Genomic DNA, 17,935 nt, shown 5'->3' on the forward strand with positions numbered 1-17,935 from the left:
CCCACCCTCTTTGAACCCCACCCTTCCCTGGCTTCTGGGAGGCCCCCAAATAGGGAAGATGGGGGTGAAGGGACTGAATGGAAAGTTCATCTCCCTACCTCGACTGACTTTTTTCCCTCTGCTCCCTCTACCCCCCCGACTTCACCTCTCCGCACCCAAACCCTCTTCTCCCCCCTTTCCCTCTCCTCCTCCCCCTCTCCCGTCCCACCCCCTCGGCACCGTACTCGTCCGCTCGACCGTATAGATCTTCATGACCCTATCTATTTCGTTTAATGAGATGGGCATCACCCTGATTCTATTTATTTGCCACTGTTTTCGTGAGCCGTTCTTCCCCTCGACTCCATTTATTGCCATTGTCCTTGTCCGCCCGTCTCCCCCGATTGGACTGTGAGCCCGTCAAAGGGCAGGGACTGTGTCTGTTGCCGATTTGTCCATTCCAAGCGCTTAGTACGGTGCTCTGCACACAGTGAGCGCTCAATAAATACTACCGAATGAATCTCTCTGTGGGTAGGGAATGTAACTTTTTACCGGTACCTCGTCCTCACCCAAGCGCTTGGTACGGTGCCCCGAGCACGTACGAGCGCTCAATAAATACCACTGAATAAACGGATGAATGAACTTCTGCCCCAAAGGGGCGGGTCATACGTGTAGCAGAGGGGTCAACCCCTTCGGGGAGGGGCTGCAGGGCCGAGCTGGAGGAGGCGGGGCCCCTTTACCTCTCCTCTCCGGCTCCTCTTCTCCCTCCTCTCCTTGGTGGCCGAGGAGCATCGGAGGGCAGGGAGCAGGGCTCCGAAGATGCAGAGCCCGCAGAAGGAGCATCTCTACAAGCTGCTGGTCATCGGGGACCTGGGCGTAGGCAAGACGAGCATCATCAAGCGCTATGTCCACCAGAACTTTTCCTCGCATTACCGCGCCACCATCGGGGTGGACTTTGCGCTGAAAGTCCTGCACTGGGATGCCGAGACGGTGGTGCGGCTGCAGCTCTGGGATATTGCAGGTGAGAGGCCGGGGGGATGCCGAGGGATCCGGGGAAGGGGACGAGGGCGCACGGAAATTTGGGGCTTCCTCTCCGGGCTTTGGATGGGGCAGATCTGGCCCCTGAGTTTCCCACCCCCTCTTGGACTTGCCCTGGGCTTTTCTGCGCTCGTTGCGGCCAACTTTCTGGAACCGTTGCTTGAAAATGCGTGCTTCTCCCCGCCCTCCAGCCCTTTCCGCCTCTCGTAGTGCCGCCCTCTCCTCCCCCAGCCCTCCCTCCCCTTCCTAGCGTCCTCTCCCAAGCGCTTAGGACAGTGCTCCGCGCACAGTAAGCGCTCAATAAATAAAAGACGACTGAATGAATCCTCCCTCAGGTCTCTCCCCTGCATATCGTCCCCTCCCGAGCGCTTAGTACAGTGCTCTGCACACAGTAAGCGCTCAATAAATACGACTGAATGAATCCTCCCCCAGCTCCCTCCCCTTCATAGCGTCCTCTCCTAAGCGCTTAGTACAGTGTGCACACAGAAAGCGCTCAATAAATATGACCGAATGAATCCTCCCCCCAGTTCTCTCTCCCCTTCTTATCGTCTTCTAAGCGCTTAGTACAGTGCTCTGCACACAGTAAGCGCTCAATAAATACGATTGTATGAATGAATCCTCCCCCAGCTCTCTCTCCCCTCCTCCCCCAGGGCTGGCTCTCTCTTTCTCTCTCTCTCTCCTCTCCCCCAGCTCTCTTTCTCCACCGTATCCCCTTCGTCTCTCTCCCCCTTCCTCCCCCAGCTTTCTCCCCTCCTCCCAGAGCGCTCTCTCTCTCCAATCAATCAATCGATCAATCAGTCATCCATGTATTGGGCACTTACCATGTGCAGAGCACTCTACTAAGCTGTTGGGAGAGTACAATATAAGGGACACATTCCCTGCCCACAACGAGCTTACAGTCTAGAGAGGAAGACAGACATTAATGTAATTCTCCCCCAGTTCTCTCTCTCCACTGTATTTCCTTCAATTCTCTCCCCTTCTCCCTCAGCTCTCTCCCCCGCCCCCACACACCACTTCCCTCTTGATCTCCCTGCCCCTCATCCCTTCCCAATTCCAGATCCCATTCCCTCTTTGTTTCCCTAGGCTTTCTACCTCCTCCTTCCCCCTTGCTGGGGGGCAGAGTCCCACATTATTGTACATCCTGAGCTTCAGGTCAAACACCTTTGCTTATCTTTTGCACAGTGATGATAAAAGCCCCTGCCTTTCTTTTCCCCATCTGTATCTTTAGGATCATTTCAATCACCTTCATTCTTTTTAATGGCGTTTAAGTGCTTACTGTGTGCCAGGTACTGTACTAACTGCTGGGGTAGATACAAGAAAATCAGGTTGGACACAGTCCCTGTCCCACGTAGGGCTCACGGTCATAATCCTCATTTTACGGATGTGAAAACCGTGGCACAGAGAAGTAAAGTGCCGTGCTCGAGGTCCCACAGTGGACAAATGGCAGAGCTGGGATTAGAACCCATGTCCTTCTGACTCCCGGGCCTGTGCTCTATCCGCTAGCCCCCCGCTGTTTCTCCAGAGGGCTTTCCAAAGGCCACAGTGCTCATTCCCAGGATTGCCCCATGACATTTCCCTGGGAGCAGGGCAAGGGAGCAAATTTTCTTCTCTTACGGCCTCGAGCGCCCTTGGGTATTAATGATAATTTGGTATTTGTTAAGGGCTTACTATGAGCCAAGCACTGTTCTAAGTGCTGGGTAGATACGAGGTAGTTAGGTTGTCCCACGTAGGGCTCACAGTCTTAATCCCTATTTTCCAGGTGAGGTAACTGAGGCACAGAGAAGTGAAGTGACTGGCCCAAAGTCACACAGCTGATAAGTGGCAGAGCCGGGATTAGAACCCGCGACCTCTGACTCCCAAGCCCAGGCTCTTTCCACTGAGCCACGCTGCTTCTCGTTGGCACCAGGGAGCGGAGTAGTTTACAAGAATCCCAACAGTGCCCAGAAGTGCAGGTCCGGGCAGAGCCCCTGACGGCCTCAGTGTGGTTTTATTAACTTAGCCCGAGCCTCACGTTCAGAGATCAGAAAAGGAATCAGATTCTTTTCATTCCTTAGAGATGCGACGCAGGTCTCGGAGTCTTTGTTGTGGGCCTTTGGTCTTGCACAGTGAGGGAGGAACTGCAAGCAGTAGGTTGAGTCTGGTAGGGGGTTTTAAAAAGTAGCACACCACACCAGTTTAAATTGTGTGTTTCTTTGATCTGACCCGATGTGGGCCATCGCGAGGGTAAAATTGGAATGTTCGGGCCTGTTTACCCAGAACCAGCCCTCAGTTTAGAAAAGTCAGCACATCGAGTATGAGTAAATTTACATTTGAAACACTTAAACATGGCTTATTACAAAAGCAAGTCTCCCGACTTTTTTTGGTTTTTGTTGAGGCCCGGGAGGGGTTAGTAGAGGAATTTCCAATTCAGAAAGGCGTTGGTCATGTGCTAGCAGATCACACGATAAAGCTTTTGCAGGCAGAGACTTGATCGGCAGGCATCTGTGCCCACAGCTCTTACCCTAGCAGTTACCGTGACAGGAAGGAGTCCAGCTTAGTTGCAGTCAGCGGGAAGCAGATTTGAAATTGGCCTGATCGATCAGATAAGTGTTTAAGCTGTGTCTCGTCGCTCACGCTCCCTTCAAACTCTATTTCCAGCTGAAATGTGAGTAGGGCCCTCGCTGTTCAGTTCCACCTCTCTGATATAATAATGATAATGGTATTTGTCAAGTGTTTACTATGGGCCAAGCACTGGGGTGGATACAAACAAATAGGGTTGGACACAGTCACATGTGGGACTCATAGTCTCAATCCACATTTTACAGTTGAGGTACCTGAGACACAGAGAAGTGAAGTGACTTCCCCAAGGTCATACAGCAGCCGGGATTAGAATCCATGACCTTTTGATTCCCAGGCCCATACTCTATTCAAGTTTCTCTTCTGACTTTTAGTTGGAAATCCGCCGGCCTCTCGCCCACGTCCTGCCTCTGGCCCGGATGCCCTCCCTCCTCAAATCCAACAGAAAACTACTCTCTCCCACTTCAAAGGCCCCTCCAAGAGGCCTTCACTGACTAAGCCCTCATTTCTTCTTCTCTCTCTCCCTTTTGTGTTGCCCTGACATGCTCCCTTCATTCATCCCTCATCCTAGCACCACAGCACTTATGTACATATCTGTAATTTATTTATTTGATATCTGTCTCCCCCTCCAGACTGTAAGTTTGTTGTGGGCAGGAAATATGTCTGTTATATTGTTATACTCTCCCAGGCACAGAGTTTGGTGCTCTGTGCTCGGTAAGCACTCAGTAAATATGATTGATTTTGGGTCGATTCCCAGGCTAGACTTCAGAAGTTTTCCCTGGGTGGATATCAGGTGAAAGGAAAGAACAGAAATTTAAATCTACACCCCTCTTAGTTAAAACCCCTCACTTCAGGATTTAGAGAAAGAAGTTGTAACTATTATGAGCGGCATAGCCTAGCGGAAAGACCGTGGGCCTGGGAGTCAGAAAATCGGGGTTTTAATCCCAGCTCCTCTACTTGCCTGCTGTATGGTCTCGGACAAGTCATTTGCCTTCCCTGTGCCTCATCCTTAAAATGGGGCTTCAATACCAGTGCTCCCTCCTACTTAGACTGTGAACCCCATATGGGTCAGGGACTGTCCCCAACCTGATTATCTAGTACCAACCCTAATGCTTAATAGAATGCTTAGCAAATAGTGCTTAACAAATACCACAATTATTATTATTACTATCAATGATAAGCCAGGGATCAACCACCCACTTCCCTTAAGAACACTTACGCAGCCATGTAGTTTAATCTTGAATAGAGTAATGCGTTCACTTTTTTCTCCCTCCTGTCTCATCCTCATCCCCTGACCTTCTTCCACCTCCTTCTCCCTTTCAGTTCTTTCATAAAAGTACTAGTTTAGCAAGGGCGATTTTCAGAAGAAAGAGCAGTAATACCCTATGTCTAAATAAACAGTAATAATAATAATAATAATAATAATGTTGGTATTTGTTAAGCACTTACTATGTGCCGAGCACTGTTCTAAGCGCTGGGGTAGACATAGGGGAATCAGGTTGTCCCACGTGGGGCTCACAGTCTTAATCCCCATTTTACAGATGAGAGAACTGAGGCACAGAGAAGTGAAGTGACTTGTCCACAGTCACACAGCCGACAAGTGGCAGAGCTGGGATTCGAACTCATAAGCCCTGACTCCAAAGCCCATGCTCTTTCCACTGAGCCACGCTGCTTCTCCAGTAGCCCCTTCTAGACTGCCAGCCCCTTCCGGGCAGGGAACACGTCTACTAAATATGAATAGTGTATTGTGTATAGTATGTTTAGTATTATAGTGTACAAGAGCTTAGTACAGGGCTCTGCACACAGTAAGTGCTCATTAAATATGATTGATAGATTGATCCAGACGACAAGTCTGCGTGATAAATTTGAACAGAGCAAAGGGCAACCTAGGACATGATGTACGAGTTCCTGGATATTAACATTTCACCAACACTGGCAGAATCCACAGCTCCATCCCAATGTTTAGAAACACCACAGTTATTATTATTATTATCAGAAGTAGAGTTTAAAGCCATTCTGCCATCATTAATGATAATGATGGTGTTTATTAGGTACCTACTATTTGCCAAGCGCTGTGGTAGACACGAGATATGTAGATACATAGTCGCTGTCCCACACGGGACTCACCATCTAAGAAACAGGGAGAGCAGATGTCTTATCCCTGTTATACAGGTGAGGAAAATGAGGCCCAGAGAGATTAAGTTCTTTGTTCAAGGTTTGTCAGCAGGCCAGTGACAGAGTTCTCCCTTCTGGAACCATTCTAGGCCCTGGTGCCAAAATCCATTCCTTCCCACAACTTCCCCATCCTCGGGTCTCCAGAAGGAGGTTACATTCAATGGGAAAGTTCCGTCACGCACCTGGAAGCACTTAGCTCCTAAGTGAGTTTGTGCTAAAGTGAAAATATAGGGACTTCCGATTGCCAGTGAGTTTATCAAACAGCAGATATGCAGACCCCGGTGAACTCAGGGCCTTTTATATGATCAGAGTTTTCAATACCGCACTGGCAGAACTGTGATTGGGCCTGAGATCTTTCCACTAGGCCACACTGCCGCTCTGGGATGAAGTGGGACAGGACCAGTCTCTCTCTTCAGAGTAGAGTCTGCATTGTTGGAAAATTGCCAGTCCAATCCTGGCATGGGCATCTCAGAAGGCAGTTTTAGGTTTAAGGCGACGTTGGTCTTGACTTTTAAGGTGGTGGAGGTACCACAGTTCACTGGGTTGATTGGTATTAATCCTGGGCCTTTTTTATGGAACTTGTTAAGTCCTCACTATGTGCCAAGCACTGGGGTTGATACAAGATCATCAGATTGGGCAAAGTCCCTGTCCCACATGAGGCTCACAGTCTAAGTAAGAGAGAGTAGGATTTAACGCCTTATTTTACAGATGAGGAAACTGAGACACAGAAAAATTAAGTGACTTGCCCAAGATCACGCGGCAGATCAATAGTGGTGCCAGAATTAGGACCTAGACTGTCCGACTCCGGGCCTGAACGTTCCACTAGGCCACGCTGCTGAGTTTGTGGGCCTTCACACAAAATATCTCACAGACCTCTTCACAGACCTCTTCCAACACCACCACCGCAGCCTGAATCTGGCCAAAAAAGTGACTTTTTCTGATCCAAGCTAATTGTCTTGGATGTACTTCAGTGCTTAGCAAAGTGTTTGGCACATAGTAAGCACTTAATATCACAGTTATTATTATTGTGGGTAGCAAATCAGGCCCGACCGATAGAATTCCCAACCAACTCTACTGTATTGTACTCTCCCAAGCACTTAATATAGTGATCTGCGCACAGTAAGCACTCAATAAATGCATTCGATTGATTGATTGCTTGCTTGAAGGCCCCGCTATATAATCCAAGGAGGGAACTTTGGATTCCACCCACATTGAATGCCAGACTAGGAAAGCTTAAACGAAAATGGCTGTCAGGGCATCCCAGAGACTTTACAACCAACCTCAGAAGACACCAGAGTCACCATTTTAATTTTACCTTTCAGGTGAAGGGCTGCCCCTTCCCCTCCTATATCACTGGTCTTGTTTTTCTCAGGACTCCTTGTCTAGACTCCTAATATAACTTAATCTCCCAAAACAACACACACAGTCACATATAACATACATGCACGTACTCGTATACGTGTGTCAGTGGTTTATTTGTACAACCTTAAGGCTGGACCTGTGCCATAGGTAACAAAAGCGAAGTCGTTTTTTTTTTTTTGAAGGGCAACTCACTATGTAAGGAAAACTCAAACAAGGCAAGTATTGAAAAACACATGATTTAGCCCTTCGTCTGATTAGTTCCCCGAAACAGATCATAAGACAGTATTATCAAGCCTAGGAGCGGAGGCAGTTGTGAATGATTGTAGCATTTTCCAGAAATGCCAGCTCCTCCCTGAGATTCTATCAAAGAGCAGTAGTGTTTGCTTCAGGTAGAAAAAAACCAAGTCGAATTTGGGAAGGATGGAAGTTCACCCATGAGGTTTTGGGTCATGTGATTTTTTTTTCTCCTTCTAACCCTGAATGGTTTCCTCCTAAGTAGAATGGCAGGAAAAGGTTTCTGGGCGGCAGATCACGGCGTGAGTATTTTCTGGAATCTCATATGTGTCCATTATTGAAAACTCTAACTTCTCCCAAAGTTCAAATTGTAATCAGATGAGGGGACTTTTGGATTAGCATTTTGTTGGGTTCCACATCCCAAATTATAATCAGACCCTTTCTTTGCTCTTGAAAAATTGTGGTTAAACTTTAAAAGCATTTTACTCCCTTACCATATGGTTATTGAAAAAGTTCAATTATTAATCCTCCCAACTCTTACTAAGCCACTCTATCTTATGCCGAGATGGCTTATCGAGAGGGTGAGGGCACAGGAGCGTAGTCTATTGCTGCTGAGATCTCAGAGATATTTAGTCCTTTGACCACAGACTGAACCAGTTCTTAGCAGCTGTCTCACAATGTGTGACCTCGGGCAAGTCGCTTATTTCTCTGTGCCTCAGTTACCTCAGCTGTAAATTGGGGTTGAAGACTGTGAGCCCCACATGGGAGACGGGCTGTGTCCAACCTGATTACCTCGTATCAACCCCAGGGCTTAGAACAGTGCTCACCGCATAGTAAATCTTTAACAAATATAATTATTAGAGAGCTGAGTATGGAATTGGCAAGAAGCACCGAGTACTATTTCAGTCTGTTAAAATGGTCTCTCGGAGGATCAAATGTACTGCTAATCCTAGCTCTGCCACTTGTCTGCTGGGTGATCTTGGCCAAGTCACTTAACTGTTCTGTGCTTCAGTTTTCTCAACTGTAAAATGGGGATTAAATACCTATTCTCTCTCCCCCTTAAACTGTGAACTCCTTCTGGGATGGGGTCTGTGCCCGACCTGATAATCTTTTATCTACCCCAGCACTCAGGACAGTGCTTGGGACATAGTAAGTGCTTAACAAATTCATTATCACCATCATGTTAATTTATTTCCCGTGAAACTCCCATTGAAATCCTCCTGGAGCGTGAAATAGTAATAACAACATTCATTCATTCAATAGTATTTATTGAGCGCTTACTATGTGCAGAGCACTGTACTAAGCGCTTGGAATGTACAATTCGGCAACAGATAGAGACAATCCCTGCCCATTGACGGGCTTACAGTCTAATCGGGGGAGACGGACAGATAAAAACAATAGCGATAAATAGAATCCAGGGGATGTAAGTAGCAGTAACAGATAGTATCTGTTAAGCACTTGTGTATGCCAAACAGTGACATATTCATTCAACGGTATTTATCGAGCACTTACTATGTGCAGAGCACTGTACTGATTGCTTGGGAGAATACAAAACAACAATAAACAGATAGATACAATAAAGCATATAGGACACAACCCTGTCGCCCAGGGGGCTAAAAATCTAAGGGAGAGGGAGAACAGGTATCTTAGCCTTATTTTACAGATGAAGAAACTGAGGCACAGATAAGTGAAGTGACTTGCCCAACGTCATACAGCAGACAAGTGACAGAGCCCGGATTAGAACCCAGGTCATCTGACTTCCAGGCCTGTGCTTTTTCCATTAGGCGACGCTGCTTTGGAATCCTCCTTCATCTAGGGAGCGATGTTTACAGTGATGCTAGAAGCAGGTGCTTTTCCTCTTTGTTGTTCCAGGACAGGAAAGATTTGGGAACATGACGAGGGTCTATTACCGCGAAGCCCTGGGGGCATTCATCGTCTTCGACGTGACCAGGCCGGCGACGTTCGACGCGGTGACCAAGTGGAAAAGTGACTTGGACTCAAAGTTGACTCTTCCCAGTGGCAAACCGGTGTCCGCGGTCCTGTTGGCCAACAAATGTGACCAGGGGAGAGATGTGCTCGTTAACAACGGCCTCAAGATGGATCAGTTCTGCAAGGAGAACGGCTTTGTGGGCTGGTTCGAAACGTCAGCGAAGGTAATTTCCCCCGGAAAAAAAGATAGCCGAAGTTCAGCACCAGAGGGAAGGAAACTAATAAGCCGACTGTGGTTTCAGATGCCTTTTTAGAAGCTAGCAATTTCATGGAAATTTAGAGTGCACTTATAGATAAATCATTATAATAAAAGCGAAGGGTCTCAGGGTCACACAGAGTGATGGATTTGTAAGCAGTGATTGCAGACATTATCCCAAATGTAAGGTGCCTCAGAATGTCGTGGGGTCTCAACTCATCAAATGTTTCACAAACAAGGCAGATTTACCATGAAATTCCTTCCTCATACGCGCTAGTTGATATAAATGACAACTTTCATTCCCCTGTTTCCCGGGTGAGTTCCTTGAAGGCAGGGACCAAGGATTGTATTTTTTTTATGGTATTCATTAAGCGCTTACTATGTGCCAGGCATTGTCTTCGGTGCTTGGGTAGATACGAGATAATCAGATTGGACACAGTCACTGTTCCACTTGAGTCTGTAAGCACTTTACAAATGCCATTATCATCCTCATTTTCCGTTCCCATTTTATAGACGAGGTAACTGAGGCACAGAAAAGTTAAATGAGTTGCCCAAGGTCACTCAGCAGGCCGGTGGCGAGCCGGGATTCAAATCCAGGTCTTCTGACTTCCAGACCCGTGCTCTTTCCACTAGGCCACTAGGTCATGACACGTCTCTGTTGTGTGTTTCCAAAGCCTGGGACCGTCCTCTGCTCGCCATTAATGGTCGATCAGTGCTCATGACAACGGTGACGAGGTGTGGTGTTGTGATCGGGTGTGATTGAGACTGTGCGCTCCTTGTGAATAAGAATCATATCTGCCAACTTTATTATATTGTACTTTTCCAAATGTTTAGTACAGTGTTCTGCACACAGTAAGCGCTCATTGAATTTGATTGATCGATTGAAAGTTACTGCCACTTGAAAAGTGCTAAGATTCCATGGGATTAATAATGATAAGTAATAACTTGAATTGCATATAGTGCTTTGATTTTCCAAAGTGCTTTCGCAAGCACTTAGAACAGTACTCTGCACACACTAAGCACTCAATAAATACCATTGATTGATTTCACGTTACTGACCTTATTTTTCATCCTTACAACATCCCTTGGAGGTACAGAATAAATTCACCCCCTTTATGGATGAGGAAACCGAGACCAGAGAGGTTAAGTGACTTGTCCAAGGCCACACAGCAGGCCAAGCAGGGACCTGAACTCAAATCTCCCAGGCCCCGACTTTTAAATTGATTTACTAAGCGATTGGGAGAGTACAATATAAGAAATTTGGTTTAATCTTCCCTGCCCACAAGGAGCTAACAGTCTAGAAGGGGAAGCTTATACACGGCCGCCCTACAATAAGGTTCTTGTGGTAATAAGTAATATTTCCTACTACTACTAATAATAATAATACTTGTTAAGTGCTTACTATGTGCCAAGCGCTATTCTGAGCTCTGGGGTAGATACAAGTTAATCAGCTTGGACACAGTCCCTGTCCGACATGGGGTTCACACTCTTAAACTCCATTTTAGGGAAGTCTAGAGAAGTAAAGTCACACAGCAGACATGTGGCAGGGCCAGAGTTAGGATCCAGCTCCTTCTGACTCCCAAGCCCGTGCTTTATCCACTAAGCCATGTTGCTTCTCTTTAATGGGTGCTTACTCTAGGCAAAGCACTGTACTCAGCACTTGGGAGAGTACGATATAGCAGAATGGGAAGGCCACCTTCCTTGGAAAACCTCAAACTTGGAAAACCTCACCCCAGATGGTTAAGGAATTATGGAGGTGTGTGGGTACTGAACAACAACTGAAGCCTTTAACAGAAAAACATTTCACTAATCCTGGGGCCAGGCCCAAAACAGGAATGTGAAAGCTTCCCTTCTAGACCGTAAGCTCCCGGTGGTCAGGGAACATTGGTTACAACCTAGGAAACGACCCTCTCCCCTTGTTCTACTGTGGGGTTCGAGTCAAAACGTGTAGAGAAAGCATTCGCACTGAATGAATACTTGACATCCAGTAAGTGTTTAATAAATGCATAGCATTTATCAAAAATGAATTTAAAAATTTATTAAAAAACAAAGACCCAAGAGGGTTTCCTTCCGATCTCCTGAAATTCCCTGACCGCGCACAAATCCATCTAGGTGAAAAGCCTCTTTTTTCCTAGAATTCCTTAGGAAAATGAACATTTTGAGGTATTAAACCGGACAGGAATGCATGAATAATGTACGGGAAGAAAGGACCACCTGGCTAGCTGCAAACCCCTTAAAGAGCATTATCACAACAATTTCTTTCCATTTGCCAGCAGTAAGAAAAGCTAATGAATTCATGCAAACTGGGAAAGCATCACTAATTTGGGGAAAAATGTCCCTTAGGTATTGTGTGTGAATGCGAGTAGCATTTCCACTCTGTTGTTTTATGCAACGAGCAAAAAACCTAATGGAGTTTCTTTTTCCCCTGTGGTGAGTGGTACTTGATCATTATCTTAATCCTTATTCTGTATATATCAAATCAGTCAAGTATTTCCTGACCCTTCTGTATTATTTTGTTTGAAAATTCAATCAATCAGTGGCATTTATTGAGCACTTATTGCATGTAGATAGTTAGGCTAAGTGATCAGGGGAGCGTAATAAGATAGAGCGGGTAGACGAGATCACTGTCCTCAGAGGAAGTTGTGCAGGCAGAAAGTATCAGTAGGTTCAAGAGGGTTTTTGAGAAATTCACAGACAGAAAGTCCAGAATAGATTACTGCGGGGGAAGTTTTTTGAGTGTTGGCTGGTCCTTTCCCTAAGCATTAGGATGGATTTCCAGGAGGGCAAGCACCTCACAGTTCCTCCATTCATTCATTCAAAAGTATTTATTGAGCGCTTACTGTGTGCAGAGCACTGTACTAAGCGCTTGGAAAGTACAGTTCAGCCCCAAATACTCCAAGCAGCCTGATGCCACCAGACCTCACCAAGCCTCACTAGACCTCAGGAGATATCGTGAGTTCTTGCCTTGCTTTCTCTTGATCACAATCGATCAAACTTGAACATACACTCAGTTCTCCTCAGCCTCTGGTGTTACATCCCTGGCCTATCTTTAGGAAATTGCGAGTCACAGTACGCACCGCCCTGCCTTCCTACACCATGCCACGTTCTCTCCAGAGAGATGCATAGTATGGGAAGGATGGTCCCTAATTCCTCACCGGCATTCTCGCCGGAGTGTCTCGTTCTTGGCTTTTGAATTTCTGCTTTGCTTGTTCTTAGAGTTGAACTTGTATCTGGGGTATCATTTACAAAAGGAGCTAGACTGACATTTGAAATCATTTCTCACATTATTAGTCTGTCTGCAGCACCTTTTTGGTCTTTGAGGAACTTGAATAATTCAGATGGGAGACATAAACATCCCCCGGCCTGCCCCGAAACGGAGACTGCTTATTGAAATCAAAAAATACAGACGGAAAATCCATGATAGCTAGCGGGTCGAGCAGTTCAAATAAGTAATAATTTATTTCTTTTATATCCTGGCCTAATGAACTCTCCAGAGGATTTTGGGTGTGTGCTTAGAATCTGCTATTTAATTCTGAAACTTGTGGCTGTGGATTCAAGCAGCTCTGCCCTGTCTTTAAATCCACTGTATTCCCAGCTGCAGGTGCTTGCTTGATGATTTTCTTGTTCTGGCAAAGTTTTTAGGCTTTAGGGCTAAGAAGGAGAATTAAGGATGGAATCCAGGGACTTGGCCCAGAGGAAGGTAATGGCATGTGACACACCTATGTGAAATTAGTGGGGTTTGGCTATAGAGACAAGACCTTTCAGAATCAGCACTACGCTAGTTCTTATTCAATATCGGCGTGGGGGAGGGGGCATAGTGGTTATTCAGGAATCCAGGACACCCACTTCTAAATTCCCCACCACCATCACCTTGACCCACAAAAATATTTATACATATATGTGTAAAAAAAAAAAAAAGCTAAAAACTGGCCTGCCCAGTATAAAATTGGATTGGTGGCCACTCAATCTAAGATCGCCCCAGGGATTCTGATGTTGTGCTTGTGAACATACAATATAACAGAGTTGTTAGACACATTCCCTGCTCACAGTGAGTTTACAGTCCAGATGGGGAAGAGTGTCATTAAGATAAATAATTATGGATATCATTTCTTGGACCTTGTTCTTCCTTCCTCTTTCACTATCTGTAAGTCATTTTTATCTTTTTCCCCTTTTAGATTTTGAGCTTGATGAAGGCAGGGAACCTCTGTACAACCAGTTTCGGTGGCAACCATGTTGCCGTGGTAACGATCTAGTTTTCAGACCCACGTTCATTTCCCGTCAGGGTCAATGAATCTTGTCTCTGTTGTTCGGAGAATGGATTCCTTGTTTTGAAAGCCGGTCATCATCAAGACAAGTTAGTTGATTTCTCCCTTGCTTTTTGCTCATCTTCTCTATCGATTTCCTTTCTCGCTTCCCTTCCTCCCCCCAGTGTAATTCTCCTCCTTCCTCGGGGCATCTTGTCGTCTGTTTTCCGGGCCTGGCCAACTGTGGATGACGACCCTGATTTAGAGAATCCCCTTCCTCGTTTTCGTCTACATCTGCTCTGTTGTTGAGTGCTCTATTGATTTCCTTGAGGCACAGACTTGGGGGACAAAATCAATATCCCATTAGACATAACAGAGTAGCGGGAGCAGCAATTCATCAAAGATCTGTCCGGCAGCCTAACAGGCTAGGTCAGTGTCCAGAGATTGGGTTAGACCGGAGAAAGAGTTCAAGGGTATTTTAGAGTAATTACTTTGTCTGTACCTAAGCCCGGAATTCTGCTGCTGAACAAGAAATGACGAAAAATAAGGAGCTGTGAGTCCCTCTCATTGAATTAAGTAGAGTACGTCGGCCTGAGACATGTTGTGAGGATGTGTTTGCTGTCAAAGTCTGTTTGCCTTGATGGCGTCCCCAGTGAAAAATCTCTTGTCCTCCCAATTCTGTCAGTACCCTTTTATCGTGGACTGATGTGAACTTTGCACAGGACATTCAGATTCTTTCTCTGCTAAGGAAAGATATCAACACAGCCAATGGTAGATGTGGAGGATTCAGCAGTTGGAAGCCAACTGCAAAATTAAAATCATAGATAATCCCAAAACCTTAATTGAATCATTAGTTTCCACTTTTTCTCGATCCCCAAACTCTTTCAGAGTTGATTTGTTGGTGTTTCATGATCTCTTCCTGATGATGATGATGATTATTAACATTAATAGAATCAATTATTACTTTATTATGATGCAAAAGCACTTAAATACTATTATCATATAATTATCATTTGTTAATATGGTAATATAACAACTGTATAATAGTAATGGTATTTTTTAAGTGCTTACTATGTACATTGTGCTAAATGCTGCAGTAGATACAGGATTTTCTAATTAGACACATTCCCTGTCCCGAAGTCTGAAAAAGAAAGAGAGAGAGGAGGGGGTTCATATAAATTTTAACAGATGAGGTAGATGAGGCACGGAGAAGTGAAGTGACTTGCTCAAGGTCACACAGCAGGCAAGTGAAGGAGCCGGAATTAGAACTCAGGTCCAGGTCATTCTGATGCCCAGGCCCTTGCTCTATCCTTTAGGGTTTTCGCTCTATCTTTGCAGGCTGAGACAGAGCTGTTCAGCAGATTTTCTGTACAGTTTTCAGTTCGAACTCGGCAGTGCAATTTTTTTAATTGTATAATAGGATTTCCTGGGACACTCTGCTCAGTTTAGGGCTCCTTGCTGATTGTTTCGGGGGGTGAAATAGAGTCAGAAGGCACTATCCCCGTCCTCAAAGGGTTTAGAGTCTAGCAGGAGAGGAAGACGCAAGATAATTTACGGACAGACGAAAGGAATAATGGAAGTGTAGAAGAGTAAGTGCTGCAAAAGAAGGATAACGGTGCACAGGATTCTGAAGTATCTCAGAGGTAAAGTGTGACCATGTTAACATCACCAGAGTATCATTATCATTATTATTATTATTATCATTATTATTTTTAGAATTCTATTTTGGACCACTGAGTTTGACTGAGGAAGGTGTTGCTTTACCTGTGACTTTCTCCTTCCACTCCTGACCCCGAAGAAAAATGGAGAATATTTCCAAGGACATTTCCTTGATCGGGAGTTGAACGCTAACCTATTCAGTGATGTCAGGGCAAAAGCATTCAAATTAATGGGCTTCAGAATGGAGGCAAGATGAAAGCATTCCTTTGTTGGATCTTTAAAACGAGAGATTTTACCCAGTTTAGCTAAACCGGCCATTTATTTTAGTGTCTATCTTCCCTGCTTAATGATAAGCCCCTTAATCATGTCTACTAATTCTATTTTACTCTCCAAGCGCTTAGTACAGTGCTCTGCAACAGGGTAGGGGCTCAGACAGATGGGTTGAAGTTCGTTTTTGGAAGGAGCTGTTGCTCTCTGCTTGACTTCTCGCCACGGGATGGCTTCTAGCCAGTGATCCGTCCTAATTGCATTTCACGGGTCCCTGAAAAAGTCTTGATGCTTTTGAGGAATGTTGTATACCCCTCTCAAAACCTGCATGGGGATGAGTAGGGTGTTGGCTTTTACTAGGGGAGCTAAACGAGGAGCAGGACCAGCACACGTGGAACGTGAATGTTTCGGGCAAGGGAATGTTAGGTTAATAATGTTGGTATTTGTTAAGCGCTTACTGTGTGCAGAGCACTGTTCTGAGCGCTGGAGTAGACACAGGGGAATCAGGTTGTCCCACGTGGGGCTCACAGTCTTAATCCCCATTTTACAGATGAGATAACTGAGGCACCGAGAAGTTAAGTGACTCACCCACAGTCACACAGCTGACAAGTGGCAGAGTGGGATTCGAACCCGTGACCTCTGACTCCAAAGCCCGTGCTCTTTCCACTGAGACACACTGCTTCTCGTAGGTTGTAGGGCCCGAGGTCGGAAATGAAATCAGTCAGGCCTAGATGGAGGTGCCTTTTCAACTAAGTGCTTGGGAGAGTACAAACAGTTAATTGATGCTATTTACTGAGCACGTACTGTGTAAAGAACACAGTAAGTGCTAGGGAGAGTACAATCAATGGTATTTATTGAGATTTTATTGTGTACAGGCTGCTGTACTAAGTGCTTGGGAGAGTACAATGCAATAGAGTGTGTCTAACCTAATAATAATAATAATAATGATGGTATTTATTAAGTGCTTTCTATTTGTCGAGCACTGTGCTGGGGTATATAAGGTATTCAGGTTGGACACAGTCCCTGGCCCAAAGCATATAACAGTGCCTGGCACATACTGCACACTTAACAAATACCACATTAAAAAAAAAAAATCAGTTCTACCAAGCTGTGCAGGGGGCTTAAAAAAAAAATCCCCCAAAACAGAAAAAAAGCAGATATAGTGCTCTGCACTCAGTAGGTACTCAGTACAGTACTCTGCCCACAATATGATGCTCAGCACACTGTTCTGCACCTTTAGAAATACAATAAATGCTGCCTGTTAATACTGTGAAATCTGTCTAGAAAAGGAATTTGGAGGATGGGAGTTTTGACACCTCAAACATCCTCACCCTCCTTCAGGATTGAGCTCCAATAGCCATTTCAGTATACTTGCGCAAACGTGAGTTTCTTTTTCTCTCTCCAGGAAAATATAAATATTGATGAAGCTTCCAGATGCCTAGTGAAACACATCATCGCCAACGAGAGCGACCTAATGCAGTCGGTAGAGACGGATGTCGTACGACCACACTTGACGCCTCCCAAAGTGATCGGCTGTTCCAACTGCTCCAAATCCTAGATCCGGGGACCTCCGCAGATCTCACTGATCCAAGACTTGGGATAGGATATTGGTCATTCCTTCTGGGTGACGGGAAATGGGATTTACACAGAGAGTCCTGAAAGAGAGAAACCAAAGAATCTTCCTATTTTGTTAAACATTGTAAATCTACCAGCCCAGTGTTTACAGTTTTCCTATTGTTTAGTCTCTTCTAAAAACCCCTTGTCCTGCTCTAATCGCCAAGGCACCCCCAAGTAGAATCAGGCACTGAGCAGACATCCGTATCGTGCTGGGCTAAGGAGAAGGGAAGAAGGACCTTGTTTTTTGGGTAATCTCTTCCATTTTAATATCCTGCTACAAACAGAGCCCCAGCAATTATCATGATGAAAGCCCAGGACAGGAGACCCTTGCTTGGCTCTTGTTGTTAATGGTATTTGTTGAGCGCTTACTATGTGCAAGGTACCTTACTAAGCACTGGGATAGATACAAGGTAATCAGGTTGCACAGTCTGTGTCCCATGTGCGGATCACAGTCTTAATCCCCATTTTACAGATGAGGTAACTGAGGCACAGAGAAGTGAAGGGACTTACCCGAGGTCACACAGCAGAAGAGAGGCAGAACTGGGATTAGAACCTAGATCCTTTTGGCTTCCAGGTCCGTGCTCTGTCCACTAAGCCACATTCTGTTCACGTGAAAGAATGG

At 45.5% G+C, this 17,935-nt stretch overlaps 1 protein-coding gene across 1 annotated transcript; it reads left to right on the forward strand.

Moving 5' to 3' along the window:
* Window positions 1-534: 534 nt before the first annotated feature.
* Window positions 535-17,728, forward strand: RAB38 (RAB38, member RAS oncogene family). The gene is made up of 3 exons (XM_029048481.2): window positions 535-997; window positions 9,214-9,494; window positions 17,102-17,728. The coding sequence occupies exons 1-3, from the start codon at window positions 796-798 to the stop codon at window positions 17,252-17,254; spliced, it is 636 nt and encodes a 211-aa protein (XP_028904314.1). The 5' UTR covers window positions 535-795; the 3' UTR covers window positions 17,255-17,728.
* The last annotated feature ends 207 nt before the right edge of the window (window positions 17,729-17,935 follow it).

Source organism: Ornithorhynchus anatinus, chromosome 20 (assembly GCF_004115215.2).
Source record: "Ornithorhynchus anatinus isolate Pmale09 chromosome 20, mOrnAna1.pri.v4, whole genome shotgun sequence".
Taxonomy (NCBI): Eukaryota; Metazoa; Chordata; class Mammalia; order Monotremata; family Ornithorhynchidae; genus Ornithorhynchus; species Ornithorhynchus anatinus.